This window comes from Oncorhynchus kisutch, linkage group LG2 (assembly GCF_002021735.2).
Source record: "Oncorhynchus kisutch isolate 150728-3 linkage group LG2, Okis_V2, whole genome shotgun sequence".
Classification (NCBI taxonomy): Eukaryota; Metazoa; Chordata; class Actinopteri; order Salmoniformes; family Salmonidae; genus Oncorhynchus; species Oncorhynchus kisutch.
Genome location: NC_034175.2, coordinates 8,468,263 through 8,482,106, shown reverse-complemented (window position 1 = coordinate 8,482,106; position 13,844 = coordinate 8,468,263). Strand labels below are relative to the sequence as shown.

Sequence of the window (13,844 nt, the reverse complement as noted above, 5' to 3'; positions counted from 1 at the left end):
TACTATATTGCTTCCATATACCGTTTCTGTTATAAAGTATGTGTAAAGACAACTGAATGTCAAATATTCACTCTCTTAACAACTAACAACTCCTTTCTCCATCTTCAGTAGCACAGCAAACTGTAGTTATCAACAATATATTCTCATCTTTGACACTATTCTGGATAAAGCTTCCCAGAGTCTAGGTAATTGTTCTCATATACTGTACAGTACATTATATACATTTACATATTCTCTGGTTCAGTTGATTTAGCAGCTGTATAAAGTTTATATGTTCACAAACAGCTACTGTACTGCAAGATGAAATAAATAAATGAAAAATCTTTGATGTACAAAATACAAAATAAATACTAAATATCCAGTTTTTTCCCCTTGTATAGAAAACTATCCCTATACGCTTACGTCATAACTTTGGGAGCGTTTCCTACACAGCCTGCGGAACCACACCCAGTAGAGGAAGATCATGAGGAACCAGTAGCAGACGTACGCCACACAGCCGTAGATCAGAAACCTGGTCTCTAGGACCTTAGCCGGCGTGAACCAGCCCTTCAGGCTCTCCTTGTAGATGGTGTAGCAGGACCCACCCAGCAAGATGGCCGCCCACACCGACAGAGGCAGCAGGGGGATGTAGTTCCCAACCATCTTGCGGCGGCCTGACGTGCCCCAGCTGCTCTTGTTCATGGTGAGGATGGCAAAGTACTTGGCGGGCAGCAGGCTGGTCATGTAGAGGGCAGAGTAGAGAGACATGAACACCATGACCAGGTCACGGCGCAGGATGCAGGCATAGGCTGCCTTGATCAGGCCGATGAGCTGGATGCAGCAGAGGACCCAGAGGATGTCCCACAGGGTGCCTGTCCAGAACAGCTGGATGATGGTGGCCGTGACGAAGAAGGGGAAGACACCAGAGACGATGGACTCGTAGGTCATCCACAGGTGGTGCTTGTGCCACCACATGGCGTTGTAGAGCCACTCGCGGAAGTAAGACTTGGTCCAGCGCGTCTGCTGGTTGAGCCACCGGAGGAACTGGCCTGGCGTCTCCGTGTAACACTTGGAGCGGGCCGTGTATCTGAGAGCAGAGGATGGATGATGATGAATGAGTCTATTATCATCTTATCTCCAGTAAAGTGTTGTGATTCAGTTTATTTGTGTATGAGGAGTATTTATGAAGAAATGTATACTCACTTGGTGGCATAGCCCATGCTGAGCATGCGGTTAGTGAGATGTCTGTCATCCCCAAATGTACAGTGAGTCCCCAGAAACTTCTGGTTGTACCAGGACTCTAAGAACTGCTGGAGGAGGTCATTCCTGTACAGACCTGAGGATGAAACCAAATCTATGTTATAGTACTGCAGTTTACATGCATTTACATTCAAATTGTATCACAGTTATGTTACTGAATACAAATAACATAATATTACACGACTCCCAGTAACATAAACAAGAGAAGCAAGGTTATGACTCATGTTTATCGCGGTCACAGGAAAATGTAATTTCCTTACCCAGGGGGCCGCTGATGCAGGAGACACAGTTGAAGAAGGACTGGCAGGACCTCTCGATGTTGAACGCCATCCAGTAGCGCAGGCTGCTCATGAAGCTGATGTAGGATTCCTTGAGGTTGAGGATCATCACGTCTCCTCCCACCGCCCCGTACTTCTGGTTGCTCTCCAGAACCTTACACAGCTCCACCGTAGCCAGGGGGTCTAGCTTGGTGTCAGAGTCACACACCTGCAGGAGAGAGAGAGAGAAGCAGAGAGAAACAGAGAGAGAGAGAGAGAGAGAGAGAGAGAGAGAGAGAGAGAGAGAGAGAGAGAGAGAGAGAGAGAGAGAGAAACAGAGAGAGCGAGAGAGCGCGAGAGAGAGACATTATTATTAACATGAACTATTAACAATTCTTAACATTATAGGACAAGAAACAGAATGAAGATACTGTGTGCTCTGATCCAAGGTGTTTAAAAAAAATTATAATACAGTATTTCCCTAATGTCAAGAGATGTAAATCAACTCCTCACCTGTATGTAGTCCACCGACTGTCCCAGTGCCTTGAACGCTGTGTACATCACCTCCCTCTTTCCACCCCACTTCTGCATGATGCACACACATCTCCTGCTGTTGATCAGATCCTCCACCTCCCTCCTCTGGGGGTCCTCTCCCAGCCCATAACTAGCGTCCCCAGCGGGGCCTATCACCTCGAGGATGCCCGCCTTCTGGGTCTGGGTGGGGTCCCATGTGTGGTAGTTATTCCTCCACACGTAACAGCCAGGGTCCTGGTCTGCAAACACCTCCCTAAACATCTCCAGCATGTAGATGTCGTCCTCCGAGTTCCCATCCACCACCATGATGACCCGCAGCAGCTCTGGAGGGTACTTGAGGGCCCGAATGGAGTTGAGGCACTCGCGCAGGTACTCTGGGTCCTCCTGGTAGGCTGAGATAGTGAAGCCAATGGTCTTGGTGAAGGTGCAGGCCTTGCTCCGGGCCCTCATGCGGCGGTGCTCCAAGAAGGCAAACAGGCTCTGGACCAGGACATGGAGCCCCAGCAGGAGGCCGTAGAAGCCGAAGGAGATGATGCCATATGGGGAGGTGGCCAGCTGGAATCCCTGGACATAGGCCCACACCATCACCCCCAGCACCACCAGGGCAAAGAGGAATGTCAGGATGGCACGGACTATCAAGCCCACCTGCCTTAGCAATAGTTTCAGTTCCATTTTTCCCCCTTTACCTGTTGTCAATCAAGGAAGATGACTATTTAAGATAAATACATTGGAAGAGGAACAAATAAGGCTAAATTAAAGATAATATTTAATTTCTTGAATTAAGTGAATTGATTGATTGAATTAGGCTCCTGAAAATACAACTGAACGTTACAGGACTACATGTAATAAAGGCTGTAAAAAGGCTATACATTATTTCAAGTATTATTACATCAACAATACCGTGTCTACAAAATGTATTTGATTTTAACAATTAGGATATAGCTTATTACAAGATAGAAAAAATATATATATTAATCTTCAAAAGACATCCTAAAGAAGTTACCTTGTTTCTTTGTGACGTAGACAATGTACCGCAAAACGAAACTGTATTTCTAATGGTAAAAAAAAACTAAAAACATATTTGGATAAAAAATGTATAGCTTTACCTGACTTTGGTGCCAAATTACTGCACTCTTGAAATGCCCTTTCCTCTCCTTCTCCTACTCCCACTCTACTCTGCAATTTGCGTGAAGTTGGATTACTTTATAAACTTGAGAAGCACGCTTACTCCAGATGCTGCCAGATGTGAGCGCACATATAGTGGCCCAAAGCAAACCATCATAGGTATAACGCCCTTAATACTGGGCTTGTGAGTCAGCACGTGCTGCGTCAAAGTAGAAAGGAGGTCCATAGTGAATTCGCCAAATATAAATCAACAGGGATTAGTTTTACTTCGGTAAAAGTAGTTACGTGCGTAAATGTTAAATATTTGTTTTAGGCTATCTGTTTGTTTTGTCGACAAAAAAAGATTGATCTTGATCAATTATAGGCTACTTATTTACAGTTCTGTAGTTCATTTTGGTCACATTTTAGAATACAGGCATTTAGATATTATTCACTTGACTATTGGATAGAATAGAGTAGAATAAAATATAATATCCTACTAAATTCTTCCCATAGGCAACTTGTGGCATTTGGATTCGACAATAAATACATAACAGCACAATTCACATATGACACAAACCCCTCATACAAGATCAACCAAAAGTGTGGGAAATATGACTACCCTCATCTCCATCATACATTTCCATTGAGGAATATTGCTGCCTTGTCCCGACCAGTCACTACCATGATCTGTCAAGAAGTTGAATGATGCCCTCTGGTGGCACAATAATAACCCTGCATCCTCTCTCTTGTACTGAACACGTTAAGGCAATTCCAGTCACAAGGCTAACAAATGTATATCCACCACCACACATGAATGGTGCATAGAGATGGGCACATCAAGCAGTGTTTAAGACCATATGACCATATCTTATCTCATGGATCAACCTGAGGGTCTTTGTTTTGGTTCAGTGACAGTGTAACATGACACACTATAATACTGCCTCAGTCATACATATTCCTTGGTAAAGAGGCTGAATATACTACAGTAAAACCCTGGGAGTATTTGACATTGCTTTGTTTCCCAAATGGTGGGTCGGAACTCGTGCCCCATGGTCAATCACCACTAACTCCGCTTGGGTTGCAGACTCACAAAATATTGGTTTTATTTGTGGTTTTGCATGGGTCACAAGAAAACACCAACAGCCTCAGAGAGCGAATAACTTGGGAACCACTACCATATTGATGACCTCGAAAGACCTAGCTGCAGTGGTGTATAAAGTCCCTAATTGTCATATTTGAGTCAAAGTAAAGATACAGTACCTTAAAAGAAAATAATGACTTAAGTAAAAGTGAACGTCACCCGGTAAAATACTACATGAGTTCATCTAAAAGTATTTGGTTTTAAATATACTTTAGTATCAAAAGTAAATATAATTGCTAAAATATACTTAAGTATCAAAAGTCAAAGTATGAATCATTTCAAATTCCTCATATTACAGTTTTTTCCAACTGCTTACACACAAAATCTTTTCATGTCACACGATTTTTGAAACCTCTCACTCAAAGTGCAAAACTACACACCAAATATCAAAAACCATAAGCTATTTCTCAGCCTTTGACTCAGTTGTCAATTGCATAAAACACTTTTTTCACAACACTACACAAAATTCTCTACCCAAAACACAAAAATTGAACAGGAAGTGACTTGCTTTCCTTTTCCAAACACAACCAATCAAAATGCTACACAAAATGCTACACTTTTCTAAATCCCATAGAGGAATTCTTCTCAGCCTGGAGCTGGAAAGTGTATGATCGCCAACCCTATGCCCGCATGCCACTTCTCCAGGCAATGGAGGACGCATGTGGGGACATAGAGGTTGCCTCTGTCCAAGGTTGGATACGCCATGCTAGTGTAACAGGGTTATATTGGTGATTCCCCTTGCCACTTTATTGTTAAGCCAATGGGTTTTTGGTTTGAGTTTGTCTTGCCTTCACCTACTCAACATGGCATCTTATTGGCTGGTTTGCGTAGCTTGCTTACGAGGTGGGATGTTCCAGTTAGAATCGTCCCAGTGAACAAGCACCAAACCAGCGGTAAGTTGTTGGTTGCAAAGCACTGTACATCAAAAGTGATTTTTATACTCTCAAGTGATGATTTAAATGTACAATTTATATCAAATTGTTTGTAAATGTTATTCGAACATCACACATAAGATGCAGTGGTTTTTGGAGAATATTTGTTGTGCATTTTGTTGTAGAGAATTCCCGCCAGTACTAGCTAGCAACTTACCGTGTCTGGTGGGGGGGGTTTCATATATTTTGTACAGTGCGTGAGTGCAGAGTTGGATGGTGAGACGTGCATTGCATGACGTGCAATTTTGTGTCGTTCTTATCAGGTACATTGTTAACGATATTATATTGTAATTGTATTATTTTAGTAACTTCCCAGTGAACAAGCACCAAACCAGCGTGCGTGAGTGCAGAGTTGGATGGTGAGACGTGCATTGCATGACGTGTAATTTTGTGTCGTTCTTATCAGAATAAAGCTACATGACTGGTGCTACATGTTGGAGTTCCGTGTCGATGACTGATTGTACACAACGCAAGAAGAGTACTGTTACAATGGTGCCATGACCGTTCTTCTGGATCGGATCATCCTTCGCTGGATTTCCATCTCAGAACTTCGCCGTGGTTGCGAAGAATCAGATAAGACGTTGCTGGTGCAGTTTATGGCGATATCGCATTTCGCCACAAGAGGGCGCCACTAGAACGTTTTATTATCGAAATTGATGATTTCTCTGGCTGAGGTTGTTCGCAGATAAATGATAACTTTTGTGTTACTTCTTTATTTGCAATTCTAATGTATATCTGATATAAGTAGGGTGAGTTTTACCAGTGTACTAGATATAGGTTAGATTTTGACGTGAGGTTTAAAAATATATATATATATGTTTAGCTATTTACATTTTTATTAGGGTGTTGATTTCCCATTGTTCAAATGGAAGGTGTTGGGAGGGGTTTCCTGTCATTTAATCTGTCACCATCTGTTGGTAGGGGTTCAGCCAAAATTCCAGTTACTTCTACACCTATGCCCAAACTGGAGGGTTTTGATGATAGTTTACCCATGGACATGCCCAAGGATGTGTGTGAAACAGTTTTGCCAAATACAGGGAGTGGGGAGGTCTCCATGGATTTCATAGCAGACATAGTACAGCAGATTGGTCATTCCATTGGGGAGAACATTGCCTCCTGTTTGGAGTCAAAGGCAATTGTTGGACATGTTGGGGACAATGTTATGGGGAGTGTATGCAGCTCGAGAGGTATGGATGTGTCAGGCCTGAACCTGGTATTGAAGTCTGATATCAGGGAACCGATGTACTTTCGGGGGGATGGCTCTGGAAAGTGCACAGTGCATGAGTGGGAGGATATGGTAATGGTTTACATGCGTAAGAGGGGCGTGTCTGTGATGGACCAAGCAGTTGAGGTTATGGGCAGGCTTATGGGAAGGGCCCGCGATGTTGTTAAAGTTGGCATACGCAGCAATCCCTCCATTGATTTATCTAAAGACCCGAGTCCCATCTTTGACATACTGAAACAACATTTTAGTGACACTGTTTTTTCAAGCATGCCCCTTGCTGACTTTTATGCCACATTACCTCTGACTGATGAACAACCATTTGAATATTGGCTCAGACTGAACAGGGCTATGGAGGTTGCTGAAGATTGTCTAAAGAGACAGAAAAAAAGTGTTGAAGACACATCTCGTGAGCTCACAGTCATGTTCATCAGACATTGCCCTAATGCTGAACTGTCGCTTATCTTTAAGTGCAAGCCATTACAGCAGTGGACTGCTGCAGATGTTCATGAGAGGCTGGATGAATACAGGAGGGAGCAGAGGTACTCCCACTTATCTAAGTTGACCCCAGCCATCGCAACAATGAAGCAGGAAGTTGGTGCTGTCATGCCGATCACCATGCCTGCTGTGAGAACCCACATGGAAGTACCCAATACGTTGCCTTACCCAGCCCAGACTATTCAGGGCTCAGCTGAGCCGATGGAACGTATCCTTGCAATGCTGGAGCGTGTGCTGGAGCAGAGGCCACAACAGTCTGACCATAAGTTCCAAAAAGGGAATAGGAGCAAAGTGAAGTCTAATGGGCCATGTAACGTGTGCGGGGATGCTGGACATGATACCTACTTTCACTGCAGGGCCAATCACCTCTGCTTTCTTTGTCATGTAGCTGGCCACGCACGCTCTCAGTGCCCCAAGGCCGCAGCTCTGAGCACAGCTGGTGGAGTCCCTACAGTAATCACTGCTCAGCTCCCGGGAAACTAGTAGGCCTGCATGTAGAAGGGGAGAGTGTTGGGCCTTTTGTAGAGTCCCCATCTGTGAGAGCTGTTGATTTGGAGTCTGTATATAAAAGTGTTTGTGACGAAATGGAGACTGAGAAGAGTATCATAATGCAGAACACACAGAGACTTTCCCCGTATGATGATTTATTCTATGCCAAGGTGTTAATAGGAGGAGAAGTGGAAGTGAGAGCTATGCTTGACAGTGGATCCATGGCTTGTACCTTGAGCTCTAGGGTCTTACCTGAACTGTTGCATGCAGGAGTGTTGAAAAGTCCATCATTGAGTCCTACAGAGGTAGTCTTGGTTGGTTGTGGTGGGTTGAAGACGAGGCCTTTGGGAGTATGTGAGCTGGAGATGGAGGTGTACGGATGTAGAGTTGCTGTGCCTACACTGGTGGTTGAAGGCCAGAGTGATGACCTCATCTTGGGCAGCAATCTCCTAAAGCACTTGATTCGCCACCTGAAGACGGATGGAGATCTCTGGAAGAGGGTTTATACTCCTGTGTGTGATGGGGGTGAGGAGAGCAAGCTAATCGACATGATGGCTAATGTGGAGAGATGGAGAGACTGTGAAGTACCTGACAAAGTTGGAACTGTGAGACTAAAAGGGGCTGTGACTCTAGAGCCTATGCAGGAGCACTTAGTCTGGGGCAGACTACGAAACACTCAGAATCTATCAGTTGGCAGTGCTGTTGTCATTGAGCCCAGCAGTTCAAGGTCAACACCAAGGTCAATACTGGTAGGGAGGACAGTAGCTCTATTGCGGGGGGATGGGTGGCTCCCTGTTAGAGTGATAAACCCTTCTCAGAAGACAGTGACATTGAGACGAAACGCCACTCTAGCCGATGTCTTTCCTTGCATGGCCCTAGAGGATTTTGACTGTTCGTGTATGAATGATGATTCATCAGCAGCTTTCCAGCAGCAAGTGCAGAGAACGGCTGATATACTCACTGACTGCCAAGATGACTTGACACTGACTGACGGTTCCAGCCAACTTCACGATACTGACGGACCTGACAGTTCAAGCGATCCTGAGGTCTTACGTGACTTAGGGTTGACTGATATTGATGTCTCCTCCTGTCAAGCGTCTCCTGCTGGTAAGAAGAAACTCATCCAGCTCATAGCTGAGTACCAGTCTATTTTTTCCAGGCACAAGTTGGACTGTGGAAAAGCTTCCGGATGTCTTCACCGCATTCAACTGAGTGATGAGAAACCCTTCCGGATGCCCTACCGACGCCTTTCACCAAATAATTATGAGAAGCTCAAACAAGCATTGAATGAGATGGAAGAACGTGATATCATAAGGAAGTCTAGTAGTGAGTTCGCCTCTCCCCTTGTCCTTGTATGGAAGAAGTCTGGAGACCTGAGACTCTGTACTGATTTTCGTTTGCTCAATGCTCGCACCATCAAAGACGCCCACCCACTCCCTCACCAGGCTGACGCGCTGGCTGCGTTAGGTGGAAATGCCTTTTTCTCGACAATGGACCTTACCTCTGGCTACTACAATGTGGAAGTGCATGAGGATGACCGGAGATTCACAGCTTTTACGTCGCCATTTGGATTGTACGAATACAATCGAATGCCACAGGGGTTATGTAATAGTCCGGCAACCTTTATGAGGATGATGCTAAACATCTTTGGGGATCAGAACTTTCTTAGCCTGCTGTGTTACCTTGACGATGTCTTGGTCTATGCGCCCACTGAAGATCTGGCTATACAGCGCCTGGGAATGGTTTTTGAGCGTCTCAAGGCTCACAACCTGAAGTTGGCGCCAAAAAAGTGTAACTTTCTGCAGACGTCTGTGAAGTTTCTGGGGCATATCATTAGTGCGGATGGTGTAGCTACAGACCCTGAGAAGGTGAGGGCCATTACAGGAGTAACAGAAGCTGATCTGATGAAAGATGGCACTGACATTCCATCTCAGAAGAAATTGAGGTCATTCCTTGGGATGGTGGTGTATTATCAACAGTTCATTGAAGGTTGCTCGACCATTGCAAAGCCTCTCTTTGGATTGACTACTGGACACAAGGCTCCACGCTGGAAAAAGAAGCGAAGCTCACCTGTCAGGAAGTTGACGGCTGCTGACTGGACAACAGAATGCAGACAGGCCTTATTCCAGCTAAAGCAAGCCTTACTGGACCAGGTTTTGTTGGCCCACCCCAACTTCGAAAAACCCTTTCTACTCTCGGTGGATGCATCCAGCAATGGCTTAGGTGCTGTGCTATCTCAGGTGCAGGAACCGGGAGCTACAGCAAGACCTATAGCCTTCGCGAGCAAGTCTCTCAGCTATGCACAGTCGAGGTATCCTGCGCACAGGCTCGAGTTCTTTGCCATGAAATGGGCTATCTGTGACAAGTTCCACCACTGGCTACGGGGTCAGCAGTTCACGGTATGGACGGATAATAATCCCTTGACATACATTCTGACCAAAGCAAAGCTTGATGCTTGTGAACAGAGATGGGTCGCCAAGCTGGCACCGTACGAGTTTGACATTAAGTACATCCCTGGAAAAATGAATGTTGTTGCAGATGCTTTGAGCAGAGAGCCCTTCGTACGACCCAGTGCACTCCATCGCCTGACAAGGGTCCCGTACGAGACCTTACTAGCTGAAGCCGACGCTGTGCGCACAGACAGAGTGCAAGATGTGTTTCGCTGGTCCAGCCACCCCTTTGACAAAGCCTCTGACTCCAACGAAGTGGTCATTAGCTGTCAGGCTACTGTTGACCCCCCATCTGGTGCTTTATCAAGACATGAAGTTGCAGCTGTTCTTCATTCACACAGGTGCTGGGTGGGTGAAGTGGGCTCACATGCACTGCTGTTGCCACAGCTCCCACAGGCTGTTATGCCATCAGAGCAGACCGATGTCGATGTTCTGCCACACGACCTACTGATGAGTAAGCAGCGTGATGACAACGTGATCAGCAAAGTCATCTTCTTTGTGGAGAGGGGGAGAAGACCATCCCGGAGAGAGCGTGCCCATGAAAGTGTTGAGGTTTTGTGTCTTCTCAGAAGTTGGGACAAGTTGACTATGAAGATGGGTGTACTGTATCGTGTTTCGAAGAATGTGGTTACAAAGAGGAAAATGTATCTGTATGTGGTTCCAGCCTCCATGAAAGCAATGGTGTTGAAGGGTGTCCATGATGAAGCTGGCCACCAGGGCCAACAGAGGACAGTCTACCTGACAAGACAGAGGTTTTTCTGGCATGGCCTGGAGAGGGAGGTAAAAGCTTATGTGAAGTGCTGCAGGAGATGCGTGGTGAGCAAGACTCCTGATCCGGAAGCAAGAGCTCCTCTTGAGAGCATAATAACGACTGAGCCTCTTGAACTAGTGTGCATAGACTTCTGGTCTGCAGAAGATTCTTCAAACAAATCCTTGGATGTGCTCGTTGTTACTGACCATTTTACCAAATTGGCTCATGCCTTCTTGTGTCCGAACCAGTCTGCTAAGTCAGTAGCTCATCAGTTGTGGAATAACTATTTCTGTGTCTACGGGATGCCTCGCCGTATACACTCAGATCGGGGAGCCAACTTTGAGAGCTCTTTAATAGCCGAACTGTTGAGTGTTGCAGGCGTTCAGAAGTCTCACACCACGCCGTACCATCCGATGGGGAACGGGTCCTGTGAAAGGATGAATAGGACTTTGGGAAACATGATCCGGGCCCTGCCAACGAGAGCAAAGCACAGATGGCCTCAGGCGCTGAAGTCCCTTACGTTTGCATACAATTGTACAATCCACGAGACCACAGGCTTTGCCCCGTTCCTGCTAATGTTTGGGAGGACGCCAAGACTGCCTGTTGACATAGTCTTTGGCTCTGTCATAGAGAACCCAGAAGTTGTCGACTATGACCAGTTTGTTCAGTCTTTGAGGAGAGATCTGAAAGAAGCCATGAATGCAGCACAGGCATCTGCAGCGAAGCAGTTGAAGAGGCATGCTGACCTTTATGACAGAAGAGTCAGAGGAGCACCAGTGGAGATTGGGGATCGAGTATTGCTGGCTAACAAGGGGGAGCGGGGAAAGCGGAAGCTCGCTGACCGTTGGGAGGATACTGTCTACCTTGTCACTGGATTGAATGCTGACAGTCAAACTTTTATGATTCAGAACAGCTCCACTGGACGGGAGAAGACGGTACATCGCAACCTGATAATGCCAGTCAACTATCTTCCTCTTCCCCATGCTGCGGTTGAGGAGGGAACAGACATGTCTGGATTAACAGAGTCTGAGGACATGAATGACAGCCTTGTGGTCTCAGCTGCCATGGACACTGCAGTAAATGATGGTGCTGAGTACAGAACCAGAGTATGGGTGTCAGAGTTGTCTTCTGAAGGAACAGGTGACACAAGCCTGGAGGGTGATGTGCGATCCTTGGATGCTCAGGATATTCCACCTTTGGATTCCGTGGATGATATACTGCAGTTGGAAGGTCTGCCTCGATCAGAGAGTCTTCAAGAATCTGACCGAGACTGTAACAGTGTAGTGAGTGAGCTAATTGACCAGTCTGCTTACGATATCCGTACTGACCTACCAAATGCGGACCATTCCTTACCTGATCAGTTACGTACTGACTGTGTTGACGGACACACTATTGCAACAGTACACAACACTGTTACCCCTTATGCAGTTGAAGGTAGTCGGGTCATATTAGGTCAAGGGCAGGAAGGCTAGTTAAACCAGTGTCAAGACTGATTGAGATTATGAATCAGCAGAAAGTTAGCTCTTGAAGGTTAAATATGTGAATAGAGGGTCAATGGTATTGACATCTTTTATTTGTTTTGCTTTTACATCACTGTGACCGTGATTAGAGGTTGCAGGATGGTAATGTGACATATGATAAAGTCTCTTATGGTGGTTTATTTTATTACTTGGATGTTTTAAAGTCACCGAGTGTACATAACATGTGACAGGCATGTTTACCTATGAGGGCTAAGGGGATTGATCAATCGCTTTTCACTCTAATTCTCAAGGAGAATAGTCTAATGACTGGAATATTTAGTGACTGATTTAAAGCAGGGTCTGCATCCTTGATATACACAGCTTTACCTTTTAGTTCTCTCTATTAGGTAGTATATATATTTATTTTTTTCTCTGGATTATTCTGTACATATGTTGAGTGTCTCTGTATCTGGTATGTTTGCACAGTGCCGTTTTGTATTTTGTTATTTTTCTTGGCAAGTGGAATTCAGTAGGGGGGAGTGTAACAGGGTTATATTGGTGATTCCCCTTGCCACTTTATTGTTAAGCCAATGGGTTTTTGGTTTGAGTTTGTCTTGCCTTCACCTACTCAACATGGCATCTTATTGGCTGGTTTGCGTAGCTTGCTTACGAGGGGGGATGTTCCAGTTAGAATCGTCCCAGTGAACAAGCACCAAACCAGCGGTAAGTTGTTGGTTGCAAAGCACTGTACATCAAAAGTGATTTTTATACTCTCAAGTGATGATTTAAATGTACAATTTATATCAAATTGTTTGTAAATGTTATTCGAACATCACACATAAGATGCAGTGGTTTTTGGAGAATATTTGTTGTGCATTTTGTTGTAGAGAATTCCCGCCAGTACTAGCTAGCAACTTACCGTGTCTGGTGGGGGGGGGTTTCATATATTTTGTACAGTGCGTGAGTGCAGAGTTGGATGGTGAGACGTGCATTGCATGACGTGCAATTTTGTGTCGTTCTTATCAGAATAAAGCTACATGACTGGTGCTACATGTTGGAGTTCCGTGTCGATGACTGATTGTACACAACGCAAGACGAGTACTGTTACACTAGGAGATACTTCCCTCGATGTTTGGCAAGAGAAAACGTATCTTGTGATGTGGACGAAGTATTGTGGCCAGACCCAGGCCGGAGAAGAGATGAAGCGGTGACTGCCCCCCCCCCCCCTTCCTCTACCAATTCCTGGACTGCCCCCCCAGGACCCCACACACACAATTGTGTTCTTTACTGTATTCTAAAGAATATACTTTTGGTTTACATATGTTTATGGTTTTGTTGTATGCTACTGTATGTTTGGCCTAATAAATATTTTCTGTGTCTACATTGCATTGGTGTTTACAGTGTACTTGTTACCCCTCTCAGCAGATTACTTTCACTGTAGAACATTGTATTGAAATGTAGATATAAGCCTATGAAAGACCCAAAGAGCTTTAGATTTAGAACAACAGTGTTTACATGGTATATCCAAAAATGTACTATTATGAAAGCAGTGTTTGCCATTTGATGCAAATGCTTCATTCTGACATGTGTTTATGGCATTTTGAATGCAGTGTTACATTTTGAAGGAGATGTGAGGCATTTTGCATTTTGTGTGTGCAGTTTTGGGAATTGTGTGTAGAGTTTTGAAAAAAGGAGACAGTTTTGAAAAACGTGTGTAAGCAGTTGGAAAAAACTGTAAGTACTTTACACCACTGCCTAGTTGTC

At 45.0% G+C, this 13,844-nt stretch overlaps 2 protein-coding genes across 2 annotated transcripts; one reads left to right on the top strand and one right to left on the bottom strand.

Moving 5' to 3' along the window:
• Positions 1–326: 326 nt before the first annotated feature.
• On the bottom strand, positions 327–2,713 carry LOC109901800 (hyaluronan synthase 1-like). Its single transcript, XM_031802994.1, has 4 exons — positions 2,010–2,713; positions 1,500–1,725; positions 1,183–1,315; positions 327–1,066 (listed from the first exon to the last, which is right to left on the bottom strand). Exons 1-4 carry the CDS (start codon positions 2,700–2,702, stop codon positions 391–393), a joined length of 1,728 nt encoding a protein of 575 aa, XP_031658854.1. The 5' UTR covers positions 2,703–2,713; the 3' UTR covers positions 327–390.
• Positions 2,714–7,484: 4,771 nt separating this feature from the next.
• LOC116356585 (uncharacterized) lies at positions 7,485–12,408 on the top strand. Its single transcript, XM_031802706.1, has one exon. It carries the CDS (start codon positions 7,515–7,517, stop codon positions 12,090–12,092), a length of 4,578 nt encoding a protein of 1,525 aa, XP_031658566.1. The 5' UTR covers positions 7,485–7,514; the 3' UTR covers positions 12,093–12,408.
• Positions 12,409–13,844: the final 1,436 nt, after the last annotated feature.